The 22500-nt window shown below is 36.5% G+C and overlaps 1 protein-coding gene across 5 annotated transcripts in view; it reads right to left on the reverse strand.

Moving 5' to 3' along the window:
* Positions 1 to 1917: 1917 nt before the first annotated feature.
* Positions 1918 to 22500, reverse strand: part of LOC125047436 (rho guanine nucleotide exchange factor 10-like) — a 367122-nt gene continuing 346539 nt past the window's right edge. For 3 of the 5 annotated variants that reach the window (XM_047645638.1, XM_047645641.1, XM_047645640.1), the window contains exons 2-17: positions 19105 to 20937; positions 18444 to 18759; positions 15359 to 15501; positions 14434 to 14813; positions 13960 to 14256; positions 13384 to 13476; positions 12604 to 12828; positions 10807 to 10971; positions 10400 to 10609; positions 8867 to 9056; positions 7559 to 7698; positions 7280 to 7417; positions 6196 to 6335; positions 5523 to 5622; positions 3758 to 3952; positions 1918 to 3568 (exon numbers count right to left, since the gene is read on the reverse strand). In XM_047645638.1, the coding sequence (XP_047501594.1) occupies positions 2324 to 3568; positions 3758 to 3952; positions 5523 to 5622; positions 6196 to 6335; positions 7280 to 7417; positions 7559 to 7698; positions 8867 to 9056; positions 10400 to 10609; positions 10807 to 10971; positions 12604 to 12828; positions 13384 to 13476; positions 13960 to 14256; positions 14434 to 14813; positions 15359 to 15501; positions 18444 to 18759; positions 19105 to 20698 (5571 nt within the window). In that variant the 5' untranslated portion in view covers positions 20699 to 20937 and the 3' untranslated portion in view covers positions 1918 to 2323. Of the gene's footprint in view, positions 3569 to 3757; positions 3953 to 5522; positions 5623 to 6195; positions 6336 to 7279; positions 7418 to 7558; positions 7699 to 8866; positions 9057 to 10399; positions 10610 to 10806; positions 10972 to 12603; positions 12829 to 13383; positions 13477 to 13959; positions 14257 to 14433; positions 14814 to 15358; positions 15502 to 16418; positions 17829 to 18443; positions 18760 to 19104; positions 20938 to 22500 lie in introns of those variants that run through there. The other 2 variants (XM_047645642.1, XM_047645643.1) reach the window with 2 other exon arrangements.

Genomic DNA, 22500 nt, shown 5'->3' on the forward strand with positions numbered 1-22500 from the left:
CCACTGTCAGGGAACCCGCAGTTTCACGAACTTATGGATGCCCGTGATTGGCCAAGAAGGGACGGAGTAACCTTTCATCCCGAGGCATTTTGCAGATATCTTCGTCAAATTTCTTGTTGTTTCTTCTACGCCAATAGATTATACTTTGGGAAATAACTACAAGTGATTTTATAAAACATTGATATTGATATGAACTTCTAGAAACCATCTTAATTGTTCTTCTCAGGTAAAGTGTTACAAATTAAAGAAACTTTATATGTTAGCCGAGTGAATATATTTGGCAGAGAATCTAGAAATCTATTTTTAATTATATATACAGATCAGATTTACCCCATTTCCTCTCCTATATTTGCTCCCTCTTTATATGCATTATTTCTTTGTTGTGTAAGATTATTCGTGAAGTTTTATTCAGATTTTCTTCAACACTGCAGTCCATCAATCATTACCCGTTGAATCGTTTTCTTCTACACATGGAAGGGTAAACTAAAATAGATATAATTCCTTCTAAAAGTTTTGGCACATGAGTACAATGTCGTTATATAATGTTTACTTGTAATTCTATTTTTTTTATGAACACCTTATTAATATAGAAAGTGTGTCAGAAAGGCAAGAATAGCGTATATATTCCTTGTTGTCCTTTATTTAGACGCATTCCTTAAAATATAGCGTTTACTTGCATTACACTGATATCTTTACACTCTTTTTTTATAAATTATGTGAAACTGACTATAGGTATCATATCTCGTAAAATATATGCATCATATCTCGTACGTAAACACATTTCATGTTTGTTTTTATGATGACGTTAAACTTATCTCACAAGAGGTGCGTGTTGCTATGTTAACGAAATCACATGCCAACCACAGAGTTTTCTTCCATTCCCGAACTCTGTCTGCTGTTAGACAAACATTTAATTTCTTTAAGTTATGTATTTTTTTTTTTTTTTTTAAGTCAACAGGGGTGAAGGACATCGCAAAAATTGGAAAGGTGTTTGAATACTTTCTATTTAATCACCTTTGAGTCCAAAATATATAAAGATTAATAAGAATATATATTTTCAAATTTCACAGTAGAAACGTACCTTATATACTGATTATGAAAAAGAAATAACGCTAACAAAGAAAGTGTAAATCCGTTCTCTAAAGGTTTTAAGGGCGACTAAAGAAATTTAGGTATCTTCAATGTACCCTTTCTAACAGTATGCACAGCGCTTTATATCATCTTTTGATAAGGCGGCCTCCCACATAACCCTTGGATAATGTATATTACTGTTGCATGACAACTTAGGAATGTGGCTAAAGCAACTGTCAAAATTTGAAATTACTTTCTCTAGGAACAATAATTATTATAAACGTTCCGTTTATATATAAAAGCATATATTTGGGAATTAACGTTCCCTTCTGCTGTTTAAGTTGCTTTTCAGTTTTATATTTTTTGTAATTTATCCTGAATAAATTATTTTGTTACGGACTGGCCTTTGACAGCCTATTTGAATGATCACTATAATAAATCAACAAAAACTTCATATTCTGTTCTTTGAAACTTCGTTACTGCATTATGATTTTTACCAAATACTTTGCAAGGTAAGTATATCTTGTTATTTTTCTCTCCCGTTTATCTTAACAAAATGTTCAATTTAGTTTCCCATGAAATAATAAGCATTTTCTTTACAAAAATGTATTGAGAAAGTGAATGGGAAATTCCAAGTAAATATTTCGCTTGAGACATAATCTTTATGTTAAGAACATTTTCTCTGAATGTGACTCATTTCAATTTAATGCTTTTGATTTTACAAATCAAATAATGAAATAGCTGAGTGCAATAACATTAATTTCTTTAATTATTATGCAGTATATACAAAATGTCAGCTTTATATAATCTCTGACTTAGATTAGTGAATAAAAAGGAAATTCAGCAAAATAATGTTTCTTTATTACATAGACTTAGACAATACTTTCGGAGCAGATTGGCAAGGTCTGCAATATTGACCAAAATAATGTATTTAAAATAGCAGTTCATCTGATATTTACACTTGAACAGTTGGGATATAGTTTTACAGTATATAGATATTTTTCTTTTCTTATAAAGCAGCCTCGACATAAGCGTTATATGACACTAAATACAAAGACAACATCAAGTTTTGTTGTGATGGAAGCTGAACATCAATCACTTCAACTAGACAATTCAAATGCCTATATAGTAACACAGAGGATACCATTCTAAGTATGGACACAAAACTTTAACATATCACAATTGCACAGGGTTTGTAAAAGTAACAGAAAGTCAGATAAATAAGTTAAAGGAAGTCAGGCAAGAAAGATAATTAAAGCTTCATCTCCCACACCACAACATGTGCATCACGGTCATTAGCATGGGAGCTTTGTTGGCCCTCAAATATATTCCTCAGATTAACATACCCTCGGCCACCCATTAACGTCATCAGTGTTCGAGATGGGTCCCCTTCTTTTCGACGGCCAGTTGTGGCTGATCTGCTATTTGTGCCAACATTTGATGCATGAGTTCCTGAGTCACATGGAGTTGTGGAAGAAGTTGCTGTCAGGATACTGTTCATGCCCCCACTGCCATCTTCAGAGCCTGAGGATGTCGTGCAAGCTGATGATGCTCTAGAGTCTACTGACCAAGTTGACAGGTCCAAGGAACGTGGGCGTGAGGCCTTCAACCTTACTCGACGATCGAGAGTACTGACTTGTGCAGGAACCGCCAATTCTGGGTCACTACGGCGTAATGAATCATAACGAGAAAGCAAGAGGCCTTCCCCAATTACCATTGGTTCATCTTCATATTCATGGACATTTAGCAAGTCTCCATAGAGACCATAAACATCACATTCCTGACTACCTGCAAGCGTTCCCAGCCCCAAACCTCTGGGCAACGTCTTGGAAAGGCGTCGCACATGCTGCTGATGTGCATCTCGGGGTTTACGCCTCAGAATGACGGGACTGCTAAGTTGCTGTCGTAACCTTGGGGGTACACGCCTTGATGGAATGAGGCTCCCATCACTCTGCTGCTTCTCTAGCCGTGAAGTTGGAGTTGGTGTGCTTACATAACTTCGGGTATCTTCAGTGGAAGATTGAATCCTTGAACTGTCTTGTTGTGACTGGCTATGACTGTCCTGCAATGATGGACGAGAACCAGGTCGCAACTCAGGTAATGTAGCCTGTGGTCTTGCATGAGGTTGAAGCGTTAAGAGGAACGTAATGGGGCCTCGGTGAGCATGGTAACTGATATTTGCACGACCACTTATGATTGGCACACCTTCTAGTCGTGGCAAAGGAATAGTGAGAGCTACACCAACATTGGTGCCAACCCACAGAAGACCTCGTGATGCCAGCAAAGCAGTGACTGTAATGGTTGAAGGTGCTGGACCTTTGTCCCCCAAAACTCGACAAACATTGGAAGCTACATTGATGTCCTGCAAGTGTCTGAAAGTTTCAGTATGGTAAAGGCAGATGGTCGCAGTCTTCTTCTGAGCAATCCATAGTCCAATTCCAGAATGAGCCATTAGCTGTACTCCACCAGCACCTTCATGATGGACCGAGAACTTTTTCTGCAAATTGAAATTTAATCAGTTTTGAGAAATGGTTTAACTTAAAAGTTATCATGCAAAAAATAATTATTTACTGATGTACAGTAATCAATTAGCAACATACTACTAATATAAATTTCAATCTCTTACAAAACTATTTATTCAATATTCACAAACAAAAGGTGCCATAAAAGATATAGAAAAACTTACAGTAACTTCAGCTGTGAAGCAGTCTATTACATGAACATGGTCCCCACAAGCAGCATATACATGTGTGTTTATGGGAAGGAGAGCAGTCACCCCTTGAGTTCCTAGGAAAATGTTCAGAGGTTCTCGCAGTTGCCATGCTCCATCAGCACCTCGGCGGTAAACTTGCACACACCCATTACAAAGTCCTACATACACCTGTAAGAGAATTAGGAAAGATAAATAACTAATTCTATATTCAAATTATTGTGATAAAAGAAATAAATAAATATGCATTGCCACATATATCTCCAAAAGAAAAAGTAATTGTTAAAACATTTGGATAAAACCAAACAAGGTTTATTACTGACAAACATAATGCATTTAAACCAACTATTGCCTAGGCATTTAAAGAGTCCTATTTTCTTACATTCCCCAATGTCAGATAATGTAAACAATATTGAAATTGAAAAACAAAAAATAAAGGATATGAGGACTAACTCAAAATAGGATACAAAAAACACAGTACATATAGTATGACGCAATTATATAGTTATGGCAAGAGATTATGAAATAAATTTAACTACTGCTGAATGAAAGGCACCTAACAAGCTGATTACTGAACGAAAAAACAAGATATGTAAGCTCTAAGTTTGATAACACCATTTCAAAATCCCCTTACACAAGAAGTCTGCCTTATAAAAAAAAGAAAAAAGAAAATTAAAATAAACAAATGAATCAGAACAGTACACATCCTAGATCTGAAAATTAGTATTAAGATCACAGTTTCTATTTGTCATTCCCCAGCACATGCATGCTTTCAAATATCATTTACTAGATACTATCAACACTTACAAAATGTGCTTAGCCATATAATGCTTGTATTCTACTACTTGAAATGGATAGCAATTATTTGGTTTCACTTTAAGTCTCTCAAGATAGAACAATAGTTTTCTGAATCCCAATTTTTACAGCAAGGAAATATAAGACAGGTAGCACCATTTGGTCTATTGAACTAAAAAAAGAAAACGACTTTTTCCCTCGAGTATTCTGACAACTGTGGAATGGAGCACTTTACTAGCACAAATAAGTGTGTGGAATTTTTGTTTTTATTCTGGTAATTATAACAATATCACATATAATATACATATAATTATGTATCAAGGCATATTTTATAGTGCACTCTCAAGGTAAATGTTATGACATCATTAGCCTCTTTTCTCCCTGATAATCTGTGTAATATTTTATGGTATTTTTTCAATATATTATTTTTTGCAAATGGTTCAATAATGACAATGGTAAGGATATATATATATCTAAATAATAATAATAATAATAATAATAATAATAATAATAATAATAATAATAATAATGATAATAATAATAACAATAATAGTAATAAAAAACTCCCTCTTAATATCTTGTAACAAAGGAAGTTAAAGAGGTGGGGTTTAGCTTGACAACTGCCAGCTAAAAATTTCACTGTGATAGAATGGAACTACCTGTCTTAACCCCTTGGTGACGGGTGTAGAGAACTAAAAAAAAAAACTCTACGCTCTGGCGAACCACAGCAACGCGCTGACTTTGAGTGCGTGAATTCGGTACATCAAGCTGAATCACTGCCTCGGAGCGCTTTGGCGCGCCGCCGCGGCGTACAGCCACACTCCACATTTTGAGCGGTTTGTTTTCACGCCTATAGGCGTGACCCATTGGGAAGGGGTTAAAGTACCTTGACATATATTAAACGAGGTTCAACTGTATTTGGTTACATGACAAGGTTTCATCATACCTGATCACAATGATATTTAATTGTCGTCACTGCTGCTGGCACATTTGTTGACCCCAATTCAGTCTGACGTTCTGGTTCTAGTCCACTGTACACAATTAGTCTGAAAAAAATAAATGAATAAATAAATATATATAGATATATAAATATGCAATGAACAATGATGATGCTCATTACCATTTTAACTTTAACTTATTGCTTCCAAGTATATGTGCTCTCCACTTTGTTTTAATTATACATAGATAGCTACTCAGTGCTTAGTCACCAAGGAGTTAATCACTACGCTACATGACCTCATCTGCTTTCACCATTCGTGTACACAGTGAGGTAACTGGATCGAACAGGATAGTATGATTACTATTATTGACATTATAATTACTCTGAAGTTATTACAAACAATAATAGCAATAAAAATAAAATAAAATTTACCAAATTTAAAGAAAAAGGTAGACTGGTGAGATTAGGTAAGACTAGTAGTTGAGTCCTAGGTGATTAAGCATTTGTGGAGCCATTTATGTATACACAAAATTAAAAACTAAAATTACAATGAATTAAGCATTTCAACATGCATTAATTAGCAGTAAAAGGTTAATAATATACATCATATATACTTTCAATAAATGCTGTGTGAAAAGTAGAAAATACACATATTGCACATCGGAATTAAAATCCTTACCTGTGTGAGTGTGTTCCCATCCAAACAGTGTGGGCACGTAAAGATGGTTCATCTGTGGTAGTGGTGATGCCAGGAACATGTTGTAATGAGGTGACACACACCTCAACTAAGTCTACACGCACAATTTCCCGCAAACCGACCTGTAAAGTTAATTAATGAATTAGAATACTAGTTTCTTAAAATAACTTTTTCTTTAACCTAATGCCGACGTGCATGATGTGTACGTACATGCTATGCCTACTGTGAGTTACTTGTTTGATTGTTTTTACACATAAATGGCTACTAAGTAACCAATGAGCCAGTTATGAGTACTGCCTGTTGCCCATTTACCCTTTTCTTTGATTTATGAAAATATTTTACGTTACCGTATTTTGCTGTTACTAATGTTTATAACATTATAATAATTATAATGTTTATAATAAAAATAACACCATCGATATTTATAGCACTAGTAAAAAATACATTTTTCCTGCCAATTCAAATCACGTAAGGTCACAAGGTCTACTAATTGACTCCTTTGTGGCTAATCACTAGCAGAGCCATCTATGTGCAGAGACTTCATAAAAATATAGAAAATGAGAACAAGCATTTTCCCCATTTTTTATTCATTTTCCCCGACGGCACTGGGTTAAAATGGCAGTAACAGTTTTCCATGTTGGCAAGATATAAGAAGCCCCCAAATTTCTAACAATATATTCATAATGAATTTACCTAAATTATTCTTTACTGTATACTGGCGAATAGATGTACACTGCACAACTATTCTATTTCAATCTACAAGACATGCAAATTATTACAATAAATAATCTCAAATAAATAATTTGTCACACATTTCTTGAGGAAGCCTTAACGTTTCTTTGTCAACACTACAACAAAGTGAAAAGTTTCAAAATTCACAAAGTCTATCACTATGTCTGACCATCGACCATTCAGTGTACCATTGTTATTGCAATTTCATTCTAAATTAAATCTAATTGTAAATTTCATAGAACATACATTATAGCATAGCAGCAACCAAGACAAAAATAACACAATTTTAGTCATCAAAAAGATAGTGTCCATATAGTTTTTATTCTGTTCTTACCTGCTGCATGAGGTATATTGTGATGTGTGAGGATACACCATCGGATGAGCACAGCCAGAGGTAATTATGATGTCTGCCAGTTCCAGACAACCTGCTTGGCCGTGACAGGGCGACAGTGTAGCAGCATCCACACTTAACCTGTTGATCAGATAAAATATTGTAATCCAAATGCTTATAAATGCAAAAAGCTAAACAAAGTATGAATGTAAATTCTGAATAGGTACATGACTTTATAGGAAACTTTTGGTCAATGCTTTATTGACAATAATAATGCTATACCTCTGTCTCATGAGGGGATGAGAAGACTGGAAGAGCTTTCACGAAAAGTGGCATTTTTGTAGATGGTCGTTTCTCTTGTTCTGGAACATCCCATGCTGGAGAATTGGCACTGTCTAAAGCCAGCTGAGCCAGACGCAGTTCTATAAGAAGAAAATAGTGTTCAACATAAATAAGTTTGTGCCATAGATTAAAAAAAAACATAATAATAAATACATAAGATAAAGGCAAACAACAGTAAACCCATATGTCTACATTAACCCAAGACTATAAGTGGTGATCCCATTCATCTGCCATTAGCATTAAAATAACCATCTTTACAAAGGTAATTTTCACTGTCAAGACAATGCCAACAAAAGGTGTAAATGTGATCAAGATAAACAAAAACTAAAAAAAATATATATATATATAAACACACACTGAATCATTTAATTATCATTAACCAATAGTTTGTAATGTTTGCTATTTATACAATATATGAATATCATACTGATGTTACATAGTTCAGATAATGATTATATAAAAAATTGTAGCAAGCAAATCCAGTGCTGCACATTAACCAATATCACAAAATGTCTGTTACCATCAAACAATCTTGAATGTATAATACTTTGCTAATTAGAAAATGTTTATTATAAAATGAAAATGTGGCAAAACATGCCAATTTAATCCATTCAGTGACCATTAATGTTGGGTACATACACTGTCTACTATGGTTTTATCTAATTCCTACATAGATGACTTAGTCACAAAGGTGTCAATTACCATAGGCTTGTCTAGCTTAACCTGTTTACTCCATTCCTTGAAATTTTGGGAAAACATGTTTTTACAACTATAGTTATCATTGTTAACATAATATATGCTGTCATTAAAATTGTGCTAATAATATTAATGGCAATACAAAAATATAGGAATGAGGTAAATAGGTGAGGTCATGTACACAAAATATTTGACTTCTTGGTGACTAAGTACTATTGGAGCCATCTACATGTAAAACATAACTAACTAAAACAAATAAATTGTGATATTTTGAATCAGACTAAACTCATTACCACAGATAAAACTATGGCTATTTGTTAAGTTTTTTCTTTGTAAATATGTAAATATATTTGTATTTGTGTTTATCATGACATTTCAGAATGTAATATACTCTTAATGACAAGAACATCACACCAATGCTATTCATATAACAAGTATTATTAATGAGCCTTACCTTTTTCAAAACCTAAAAGTAAACCTGACAAACAAATTTGAATTTACCAAAGATTTAACACCATATACTAATAAAAAAAAAATCTTGGTTGAACTCACCAACAATCCAATCTTTCTTGATGACAGGATTATCTGTCTGGAAGGTAAAAGTCTCTTTCTCTCGACCATCTTTGTTCTTGACTGTGAATTGTAAGCAACAGGCATCAACCCATGCCATTTGTTCATCTCGGATGTGCAAGGCCCGCTGGATACTGCCGGCAACATGTTGGAGATTCTCTGAAGTCAAACCCTGAAACACAAAAGAAGCTTCATCAGTATACTGGTACATGAACAGTTTTTAACAAAGTATTATAATGTAATATATATATTCTCTTACATAAGAATGGCTTCATACTCAATTACAATATTTATTAACCTTACTACTGTTATGTTGTACAATGGACCAAATCAAATTATCATTTCCAAAACTGATTCTCTCATTAGATTTAATCTTTTCATTTTTGGTTTTAAAGAAAATGTTTCCCCTCTTGACATAATTTTTCTTTGTATGCCACATAGTACTTATTAGCACTTTTACATTCAGCACTTAGAGTTACCACCCATTAGGTTCTCATTTATTTATCTATACTTATGAATGTTTATTACACCCAGCTGTCTAGTCAGTGTATATCTTGTCATGTAATGTTAAACTATGTGTGGAATAGGATTAGATTCATGTTACTTAGAGCAGAAATGTGAAAGACCATGTTGAACTGAAACTGTTAATGATGCCACACATTAAATAACACAGCAACACAAAACTATTTCTGACTAATCAATAATATCAATGATGTATAACAATCCTTGAATCAATGAATGCAATAGATCTAATGGTTCCTTCTAGCTACCTATTTACTTTAACATTCACATCAGTTCCACATGGAGCACTCCTCTAAACATGATAACCTTCAGTATTTCTTGGCACCTTGCTATATTAGCCCAATCCACTATGACTATAATTTATTGATTGCCTTTACACATATATGGCTCCACAAGTACTAAGTCACTAATGAACCAATTATGGGGACAACCTATCCCACCTGTTTACCCTTTCTCTTGATTTCCAGAAATATTTACTGGTATCTTATATTCCTTTCTGTAATGTCAATATCATTATAATAATTATAATGTCTTTAATAATAATAATACCATCATCAATATTGATAACATCAGTAAAAAAAACAAAAAGAAAATAATAATAATAATAAAAAATCCCACACACTTAAGGATAGGTGAAATCATGCAAGGTTACAAAATCCTTTGTGGATAATCACTTGTGGAACCATTTATGCGCAGTGGCATTTCATAAAATACTACAATGAACACTAAATTCTCCCGCCAACTTGGGATTTGTACCTTGAGTGACCTAGGTGTGTATGCATGCATGCATGCATGCTCTCAAAGGAATAGTTTTGATAAATAAAAGAATGAAGTATCAAATAGGATATACAAGTATAAAATTCACATCAATGTATTTAGATAAAGCAACCTAAAGTTTACAATACACATCTTTATCTCTCTACTAAACATTTAGATAAAGTAAATCTTAGCAAAAAGAATATCCTACACACTTGATCAGACACTTATACACACCTCATAGTTTCCTCTCAAGGATGTTATAAGAGATGAGATTCGAGACACAATTTCATAATCATGCATCAGGTCATTCATTTCCTGGCAAAGATTATCTACATTTGAGCCCATAGTCTCTTCAGGAATGCGTGCCGAGTTGATGGATCCTGTTTTGTTGACTCCAGATGCCAATAATCGACTGAGAGTTGGGGAAGAACTTGTGTCTTGGATCTGAAAACAGTTCCGGGATATTTATAATTCTTTTATTACTTTGTCACAGTATATTCAGGATTTTTTTCTGTGGAAGCAGTATGTTCTACATATGAAGGGAATGTTTATATTGATTTTTCTTTCCCAAATAATTGTAAAATTGTAACCTATATATACATAAGTCACAATTACTATCTTCATCATGAAGGACTTCTTACCTCAACATCCGTGACTGGAAAAGCCCATTTTAGAGAGAGACGTTCATTCTGCTGTCCATAGTCATCATTTGTCTTTGGTACAACAGTAACACACATGATCAGATCATTGGTAAGGAATAGTCGACGCCCCTTACTCTTGCTTATCAATCCATTCTGGTTGAATTCCTGTGGAGAAGATTGTAAGTTTAAATTCTATACGTATTTTGTGCATGTATCACATATATACACAGCACAAAAGTACAAAAAGTACAAAAAAAAAAGAAAAAAAAAAAGGGTCTCACTAGACTCGTATATTACAAAATTGTAACTTTCAGAGTCAAGTAAATACCTATATTTAATAATAGATATCAAAATAAATAAATCAACAAATAAAATCATGAAGAAATAATACACTTCCATTGTAATTTTATAAAAATTCAGTCTTCTTCTTTGGGAAAGAAAAAAAAAAGAAAGAATCACTATAAGTTGACCAATAATATGAAGAATGGAAATAAGCCACAAAAGAAAAATATAAGATACTGCTAGCTGAAGAAGTCTGTGACCCCCTGAAAATATTGTGGCAAAATTTTATCTGGTAACAATGTAGTGCATTCAAGTACAGAACTTCACCCTGTCCTTCAATCAACAAAATTTTAATAATTTCTTAACGAACTTTTCATTTGTATTATAATATTTGGCATGGAGTATATAAAAAAGCACTTGTTGAAATGAGCACAGAATACTTAACTGAATGTCCTTGCACCTGTTCCATCACTGTAGTCTAATTATAATGCTTACAGTCTTTCTATGAATTTAAGCATTCAGAGAGTCCACTCAATCTGAATATAAAGCTGGCAACAACCCTTTTATTAGCACCATAAACAAACATGCTATCATACTATACATCTTCTTCACCTGATGTCTAATACATAAGCTATGTAAAATCTCATAACAATGCCTTTAATTCTGCAGTTATTTTGGTTATTACCTATGTGCCTTTGGACAAAAATATGAAATAATAAGGAGAGGCTATAGTTCAAAATAGAGAGAAAGTGCAAATAGGAGGATAGCTAAAACATGTTTATTCCACTTTTTAGTCATCACTGACAATTGTCTCTCTTTTACCAAGACATGAAGAAAGGGAAAATATCACATAACTGACAATTTCTCATCCCAATAATGCATGTGCTGTAATTAATCAGTGGTAACCTACAGATAATTGGCTTATAAGCTGTGGAGCATACCTGGGTTATTGAAATGTTTTAATACAGAATATTCACACTTGTTCATCTATGGTTAGGATTTTTTTTTTTAAATGACTATTCTGAATATCTATTTAATATATGATCATAAACAGTTCCTCATTTTTCCCAAGCATTATAAAAAAAAAAAAAAAAAAAAAAAAAAAAAAAAAAAAAAAATCATGATCTGAAAGTATATCTATAAATGCATCCACGTACATTAAAGGCAATGAATGTATGCAGTATCTTTTGTTAATAAGGTGTACTCAGTCTATCCTCTCCTTAGCAACAATGTGATGACCATCTGACTGAGAAACTAAAATATATGATGTATAATTCCTCTCCTACTTTTGTTGGTCTAATTCATTCCAAATTTCTAAATATAAATTATATGTTTCAGAGAAATTATTATAATATTGTTCATTCAATAAGTATTCATATTTTCATGCTTGAATGGACTAAATTGTTACCAGATAAAATCCTAGCACAGTTTTTCTACCAGCTGTGTAAACTTGAATATAAAATAGATAACTGTTTTTTCATAAGGAAAGGCATGAATAAAGTAATTCTAACTTACCAATTGCAAAACATCGTCTTGACGTAGCAAGTAGCGGTTACCCTCCTGAATTCCTCGCAGTGCAAATTTGGTATTGATGTGTTTCAGCGTATCTCGGAAGGCCTGATACTGCTCCGCTTCCCGTTTCCTCTCATTGAGCATCTCTGCCAGCGACTCCAACTGGGTCAATGCTAACTGAAGGGACATGCGATCATGGTGCCCTTGAGGAGTGTGCTTCAGTAGGTCCTGTGAAATGGTAGAACTTATTTTAGAGGTACAATAGACGTATAATTTTCGTAGGAACACTACAAAATCTCCACTGACCCATTTCATGATAAAATTCTAATAATCAGGGAATTCCTGTAGAGATTTTGAACAGTTAGGTTCTATTATGTTCTTGAGATCTTTTGATTATAATATTACTTTCATTACTTCCCAGTACTATGAAGTACTGGGAAGTAATGAAAGTAATATTATAATCAAAAGGGTTAAAGAACATAATAGAACCTAACTGTTCAAAATCTCCACAGGATATTAATTATATAAATGTGTGAATCTGAGGGAATTTATATATGAACAGTCTAAGTGAGAGCAATGTTACTCTTTTGCCATGTAATATGTTTGTCCATATCTGAGGAATGAATTTGATTTTGTAATAAATTTCTTAGTTCAAAAATATTTACTTTCGTGTTTCTTTAAATAAAAATATTACAAATCTACCAGTAATAACACAAAGCATTTGGATACAATACATTTTTCATTCTACCAAGTCCTTGCAATTGTTAGAATCTACAATCATACCTGGAGGAAAAGGATGAACTGGGGAAAACGCTGCACTGGTTTTACCATGAGTCCAAAGAATGACAGTCGATCAGGCGAGGTGATCTGACGCATCTGGAGGTCATAAATATGAAAACTTATTTTCAGGTCCTTTCAAATCAGTTATCATTTTAATCATCTATTTTAATGAATAAAACAAAACACACTACTAGGACTTTATGATTAACTGTGATCTATCACAGAAAGTCAGAGAATGTAATTGCAACTTCTGTGGTCTTCTCTTTGAAAGAAACCCACACAATTCAAAATCAAATGTTTGGAAATCTTGGTTAAGCATAAAACTATAATATCTTTTATAATATTACACTTCAAATTCTTTTAATATAAACCTATAAACCACATTTTAACTCTTACCCCAGAACACTACCTTTCATTCTTATTTCACTTAATAATGCTTACTGTACATTTCACACTATGAGAATAGAAACATTTTATACTTCTCCTTTTGGATAGGTCTCTTTGAATTAAATAGGAAGAAGCCTCCCCAGTGACACAGTACAATTACTAAGTATCAAAACTCATGAATCTATATATTACCTTCAGAAAATCAGCAAAAGCAGTTTTCTTTTTCGATTCTTGCTTTGCAACTTCCATGGCACGAGTAAAGTTGTTAATAAAGTCGCTGTAGATATCCAAAACTATAGCCTTGGAGAAAGAAGCAACAAACACATCTCCAATCTTCTCCTCTCTGTCCCATTGTCGCACTGACTCTGCGAGAGCAATTCGGAACAAGGTGTGGCACTGAAGAATCTCTGATACTCGATGGAAGAGGGTGGAAAGTTTGGCTGCATTGAGAATAGGAGGTTTGGAATCATCCAAAGGTTTTTTGTAGTCCTGAAATGATAATGAGAAAGATAAGTAATCCAATTTACTAGAATGTTAGTTTTTATCTTTGCATATCACTTGTTATTTAAATAAATCTTTCACTATGATAAGAAATGCTCTTTTTGATAAATACTTTCAATTACATTATACTGCAAAGGAATAATACTGAATCAGAAGTCTAATTACATTGACTAGTCTTTGAAGAGTTGCTACATAGTTATTTTCACTGTGAACTATTGAAGCAACAATATGTCGCCTTTTGATCTGCTCAGGACTGAGGCCCTGTGGCATGGGAGGTAGCGCTGGAGGTTGGTGCCGGCGCTGAAAGGTGTGGGCAAACACCCCACCATTTTCAGAGAAGAGCCCCCCATGCTCTGTGTCCCCTTCCTCAAGCAACTGTGGCATTCTGTGGTTAGTGATTGTGCTGGTACCATTGCTCGTGGTAGTATATGAACTGGTGCGCTCAGTATTGGCAATGGTGCTGCTCCGTCGTTCAACATCATAGTTAACACTTTTGCGTAAGGAAAACCATCTGTATAGCTTGTTGTCTGGTGTGGAGGGAGGATCTGTAAAGTAGTCATGCGTGAGAAATGTCCTAAAAATTACAATTATTATTAATATTATTATTATTATTTTTTTTTTTTAGTGTAATCATAACTCATATAGTTTATAATGTCTTAAAAATCAAATAATCCAATGAGATCTCCACATGAGTCAAAACATTTAAATAAATACTTTCCACATGTATCAACACATATCTTCATTGATATACTTCAAGGAAATATCTAATCTAATCTAAGTTTATGGGTAGGTGTTAAGAACAAATACAAGCAATGCCCATCATACCCAAAAATAACCCCTGCAATGTGTAGTTCTTGCACTGTCTCAGTGTCCTGAATGATCCTGGACGTTCATGAGTTGCATAGGAATTTTCATTTGAAATTATTATTTGTCTGTCTGCATGATATACACACACCTACATTCTTATTATGCATATACTACTACACATCTTTCATTCATGTCAGCCTACACTTTCTCATCATAATCTGTTACCATTCCATTCAGCAAATTATCTAGAAAATGTGGATCACCAAAAGCCATCAGCACTCACTGTCCTCCACAAGTTTGGCCGATTCCTTTGGTTGGTCCTCCTTTGAGTCCTTTCGTATGGCATCTTTCAAGGTTTTACTTGACTGCCGCCTCTCCCTCCACTGTTCTCTCTTACGTAATAAACGTTGTTTGAAGTTCTCCAGGCTGCAGAAAATAATCGCTATGGTTAAATGAAAACCAACAATACATTTACCTAAAACTCCAAAATAATCTTTATTTCTCTTTTGTGTAATCATGTAAAAAATTCTGTAAAACCCCAACTTTGCAAAATGGGACTTCATGTGCTAGTACTGACAGTAATATAACATTCAAAATTTACTCAAATCATACATATATAAGATACACTATATAAACACATACAATTTATGTACAACCATCACAATGATATCAGTTCAGTATAAACTGGTTGTCAACAGATATATACTTGGAATTTTTATCTACACTGATATGGTAACCTTACCATATTCATGCTGGTTGCCATATCATAGGACAAAGTTCACCTGCAAGATGCTGTTTATACGTATTATCTTGACAATTAGCGATCTTGTTTCGAATTATTCACTTTTGTAACTTACTATGAACACACAACAAAGAAATCAAAGTATCAAGATGCATGTTTGAGAATTTGAACTTCCAAAAACATACTACAAATGTTACCTTTGCTGTATTCAAACAATTTACAAATATTGACTTGTAAATGCTTTACTCTGTGTTAGTCATTTACTAAAGGTGCTGCAATTATTATCATCACTATTATAATCACTATCAACAAAAGAAATATCAATACTAACATCAATGTTTTATCTACTAATATACTTGAACTTTCATTACTACCCTTAGATACAACAGAGGGCTTAACAATACAGTGGGCACTTTTGTTATCATAATTATTCAGTTCTGAATGAATCATCTTTCTTTTTCTTTTTTGTTATATGAAAAGGTCATCCTGCGAGACCAGTAATTACCATTCTTTATGAAAATGATTAATCATCGCATGTATTAAGCTTACACATTATACACTATACCGAGTTGTTGTTTTGCATGACAAACTCTCCACTAACTTTTCACTGCTGCCCCGAAAGCTGAAGTTAAAGCTCACACTCCGCCTCAATCCCACAGGCTTGTCTTCTTTGGGCCTGTTCATGGACATAGTCTTCCCGAGCCTGATGTTCGGGCTCTCCCATTTACCCTCTGGAGACATGCACCGGCTCAGGTCTAGCAAACTCTGGCTCTTGTCATGGGTCAGGTCTTGCAGACTCTGACTCTCGTCTAAGAAGTTTATGGAGGTTAGTGAGTCTTTGGATCCCGAGTCTGCCACTGGCTGCTCTGTGGTTGATTTCTGTTCCTTGCTGCTATCGTTTTTGTCTTCAGGTGTCAGCAGGAGGTGTGATACTGCTGTCTGCGGTATGTTGGTGCGGGTACTGTCAGAAAGACCACTGTGCACTCTTTTCAGATTTGGCGAGTCCTGGACACCGGAACCTGCAATGCTCCAGCGCTGGTTGGGCAAATTGCTTGATAAAGTCATTTTGCATCTCAGGAGGACGGGCTGGGTTACGCGGGGATCTGGGGTAATTTTGTTTGCTGCACCGTCATTACGGATAGATGAATCATTTTCTTCATTTATGGTACACAGTGTTGAGCCATTGCGACTTCTCGAAAGTATGCTACCCTTGGTGTACCCAATATATGTGGAGCTCGTGTTCTGTGCTCTTACTTTGACACGCTCGATGGCCGGTCCTTTACTGCCCTCTCGTATATTTCTTTCTGGGCAGAACAATTTGTTTTGCTTCTCAACGCGTACACCATTACCATAGCTCCACGTGGCGTCACTTGACAGATTGCCCGAACAATCAGTCTCAGTGCCAACATTAAATTTTCCTTCCCTCTCTGCACTTGGATTACTACTGCATGAGTCAGTCGAGTGTGTTCCCCTGACGTCACTAGCAGTCACATCCAAGCCTTCAACCCATTTTACGGATCCTGTAAAACTTGTAGAAGTGACATCTTCACTTTCCGCACAGCCCGTCCCTTGGCTTTTGCTTGTTCGGTTCTTTCCCTCCTGCTCGTCCGCCGATTCCCCAGGGAACGGTAAGGTAATGAAGGGAGCTTCATCAAAGCCCCACCTTTCTCCTGGATTTACTCTTCCTATCTCGTTTATAGCCTCACACGAAGAGCTCACATTGCTCTTATTACATGAACCTGCATTATTGCGGGTGGCACTGGGTACGTTCAGACTATGCGATCGCTTTACTTTTGTTCGTGACAATTTAGGTATACTTCCGGTACTGATTTTTCGAGAAACAGTAATTGGCGGAGCCATTTCAGATGATGCACTGCTGGTTCATCTTTCGACGACGGTCACGTCACTCGCATCGTCACATCGCCTGGTAGCAAGCCGCAACTACCGCGCTCTGCACTCAGACAACGTCAGGACACAAACTCACGCCTGTGCTTCTCACTATTCTCCCATGACAACTGATGTTATCACTGGCCGTCTATTGCCAGGAGGTACAAAGATAAGGCAGGCTCCTCGATAATGCTATTATTCATATCTCTTGTGACTCATTGGCTGAGTTTCTCAAGACCATCCCTTTGACAGTTTGGGCTAAAAATGCGCGAATCATTAGACAGTACCACAGCCAGAACTATCGCGTGTAATTAACGACTTCTATATTCGTGTGGTATGCCCGAACTAAAATACCAGAAGATAGCTACAGATACGGTGGATAAGGCGTAGCCAAGCCAAACATAGCTTGGGGAGGATCAAGCCTAGTAGACATTAAGCAAGGAAGTGACTCACTTGGCAAATCGTTTTCCGCCGGGCTTTAAGGTCAAAATATTGCTACTCCCTTTTTCTGAATCAGTGGAAAATTGCTACATACCAACAAAAACACCAAGCCCCTTGTTGTTTCTAAAAAGCAGAAATACTCACTGACACTAATGCATTTCTGGTTCACTTAAAAATCCCTTTTTCCTACCACAGCACCATTAATATTAACACTAACAATAATAAAATGACCAGCTATATTTATGACTAGTACCGATGCACTTATTTCCACACAAAAAAACGCACGCACTGAACTCACTTTGGCGCCTGGTTTTTGACTGAGCCTGTACCGTTGTCCTCCTCGTTGCTGGAGTAAGACTCAAAGTCCTCGGAGCCCCAGGAATCCGAAGACGACAACTGCCGGTGCACGTGGAGGCGTCGGGACACCCACGTCTCCTCGCTCCCCCCGCCACCGCTACTACCGCCACCACCGCCGCCACTGCCGCCCCCGACGCTTCCGCCGCCGCCGCCGCCGCTCCCTAAGTCCGAAATGTCCTCGTAGATGCGGTCCTCACACCACGGTCCGCTCAGGGTGCTCGACCGGCTTGATCTGCTCGACCTGCTCGACCGTGAGTCTGGGGAAAAGGGAAAAGAGGACGATTATAAATCTGATGTGTAACGCTGAATTCAAATTCAAATACAAACGCAAAAATGTCACTGCTTAAAATATACAGGTCATTTAATCCAGTCTCGTCCCGCGATGACTCGAACTAACATATCACAATACAAAAATAAAGAGATTAATAGGCAATACTCATAAACAGCATAAATAAACCACATGCACGTAATCACAAATCCCCAAACCATATGTGCCAGCGTCCGTCACCAAAGCCAGGAAAGCGTAAACGATAAAAACAAAGCAAAACAAAAACAATAACACTGAATGAGTTCTCAGCTCCACCCGAGGCTTCAGTTCTTACCACAATCTTGGCCGTTTTTTTCATTTCTATCTTCGATGCTTTCGTAGATTGGTTCGGGGACTGGCAAGCGGTCAGTGCCAAGGGCGCCGCCAGTCTCCCTACCCTCGCCACCGGGGCACTCCGAAGAGGGCGGCCTACCTATCTCCTCGGCACTGAGCGCCTCCTCACACACACGCTGATAGGGATGGTCGTCAACGGTCTTCACGACCTCTTTGGCACCACTACAACCCTCGCCACCCGCTTCCCCGAGGGCACTGCAACACTGCACATCTGCGTTTGGTTCAACGCAAGCCTCGGGCACGGGCATGAGCACTGGCATTGGCTTCTTCACTGTCGCGTAGTGTGGTTCGTCGTCGGCCCGCTCGACTGCCGGCACAGCGTTCACTCTTTCATTTCCCTCGCTTTCTTTGCACACGGCATCACCGACCGTGGTGCTGCTGCCACCACATCCGTCCTCCGTCTGACCATCGGCTTGCATTTCGTCATGGCTACGGACCTCGCATGACGCACCGGTGCCATCATGGGCTTCCCGTCCTTTGTCCAGTTCCATTAGCATATCCGTACTTGACTTTGTTTCGTGGCCTCCCTGTCGACTCTCCGCGTCGGCAGAGGCCTCTTGCGCGGTCGCCTCGGCTTTGTACTCGTTATCGCTCTTCGCGGCTTTCGCCTCCTCCTCCGCCGCCGCCATTACCCGGTCACCGATGCCTCCTCCTTCCACACCATCGATCTTTGGCACAACGATTAAGCTATTATCTGCATCAACTTCATCCTGTGGCATATTTCCACTTTGTATCAGCCCTTCCTTTCCCTCCAGGATTGGATCAGGGCCGTCTGGAGCTCCCGCAATTTCTTGCGATTCCTCTCCTTTTGCCAAGGACTGCTTTGGACTCTGAGTCAACGGGTTTTCGTCTGAGACTTGGTCGACCTTAGTCAGAGGGCAAGATTCCTGTGAGGGTGGTTCCTCTACCTTTCGATCACCCGTGTCGTGATTACCAGCATCACAACACATGGGGTCCTTTGGGGGTACGCTGGCACTTGAGCTTGAAAGGTCACACAGAGTGCCGAACACCATCTCTTGATTCACAGCCTCGTTGACCAGCACATCGGAGTCGATGGCCCGCATCCCATTGATGTTGTGTAACTCCGGAAGAACCCGGCAAATCGAGGCCATGAGATCCGTCGCCCCTTCGTCTGCAGGTGTCGGGTGAGAAGCTGGGTCATGCGCTTCCTCGTTCGCGCTTCCTTCGCTTCCTGCTGCCTTCACCTGGGTCTCGGAGGAAGGATCAGGGCCTCTGATGTTGTCAGGAACATTGCTGCTACTGCTGTTGTTATTATTATCATCATTGCTGTTGTGTGTCTCAACCAAGGTAGCATCACTTTCGAAGGGGAGTTGGATTAAAGGTTGGAATTGCGGGGTGCTCTCCTCGGATTCTTCGAAATCGACGTGCGTGGGGGGCTCAGTGCAGCGTTCAGTGACGTCCGTGTTGGTGTAATCTGTCTGAGGAGCACCAGGCGCCTGGTCCAGGAGCCCGTCTTGGGCGGTGCTCTCCTCCCCACAGTCTCTCCTGATGGTGGTCTGCATCCCTTCCTCCATCTGTGGCCGGCGTCACTGAGCCGTATTTCGCTACTTTACGTCAAGGAACTCATAATATCACGCTTTTGTACGACACAATACGATTGTCTACGGTACTCCACAAAACATACATTCATCAAAGTGATGGTTAATCACAGTTCTTTGGTCTATTTTCCACTCCAGCCAAATATAGATATGGGCATTTAAAGCCCATGCATGTCTTTAGCCTCTAGTTTTGGCACTGAGTAAATACCTGATTCCTGAAATAGAACAATGATATCAGACATCCACTTTCATTCGTAATCGCAGCGACGGCATAAGAGAGCTTGGTCCTGATCTCCGTCCACACAACTCATGGTCAACGGGATTTAAAAGGACTACATTCTACGAAGAAATAAAGGGCATAAGAGGGAGTGGGGAACTATATGCTGTGTGGGAAGTGAACTTGGCCCATGAACAAGATCGCTATCACAGGGAAATATTATCAACCCATGTGCCGCCGCACAAAGGCAAAAACCGGTACGTCCACAGCTTCGCGTGCCGTATACTCGCGGAAACACATCGCCAACAGAGGTTCATCTGTGCGAAAAGAGAAAACAGCTCAAGGCCGCGACCCCCGCAACCAATGTCAGACCTGAGCGTGCCTGCCCCTCTCCCCACACGGTTTTCAGTATCAACATATAAAGGGTAACGAACACATATCTTTCAGTTGCCTTTTAAAGCCGGACTTGTGTTAAGGATGATAATAATAATAGAAACAATTTTCCCAACTAAAATTTTGGGAAGGGGATAAACAGGTGAGGTAGGCCTTTGTGAAGACATGTATGTATACAAAGAAAACAACAGATCAATGCATGTAATCGTCGTCAGTGAGTTAATACTCTGTTAATCCATGTTGTATCTAATCATATGACGATAGCAAGTGTTTGTCAAGTTGGCCTGCATAATCTTTTAGTATAAAATTTCTAAGCAAGAGTTCACTATCCTTCACGTGATTCCATCATACTAACTTCTCTATTCTTTCACCAACATTCATATCATATTCTTTACTGTTCAGTAAACACGGCGCATGGCAGAGTAAATATGATTTAGTAAAAGTGTATCAATCAACGTTGAGCAAAATATACATACATGCATGTACATAAATGCATGTGCGCACAAGCATATGCACACACGCATACATACACAAACACGAACACATACACACGAGTATGTATATATAATACATCTATATATGTATATATTATATATATATATATATATATATATATATATATATATATATATATATATATATATATATAGTATAATATATATATAGTATAATATATATATATATATATATATATATATAGTATAATATATATATATAGTATAATATATATATATATATAGTATAATATATATATATAGTATAATATATATATATATATATATATATATATATATATATATATATAGTATAATATATATATATATATATATATATATATATATATATATATATAGTATAATATATATATATATATATATATATAGTATAATATATATATATATATATATATAGTATAATATATATATATATATATTATAATATATATATATATAGTATAATATATATATATAGTATAATATATATATATATAGTATAATATATATATATATAGTATAATATATATATATATATAGTATAATATATAAAAATATATATATAGTATAATATATATATATAGTATAATATATATATATATATATAGTATAATATATATATATAGTATAATATATATATAGTATAATATATATATATAGTATAATATATATAT

Source organism: Penaeus chinensis, chromosome 41 (genome assembly GCF_019202785.1).
Source record: "Penaeus chinensis breed Huanghai No. 1 chromosome 41, ASM1920278v2, whole genome shotgun sequence".
Taxonomy (NCBI): domain Eukaryota; kingdom Metazoa; phylum Arthropoda; class Malacostraca; order Decapoda; family Penaeidae; genus Penaeus; species Penaeus chinensis.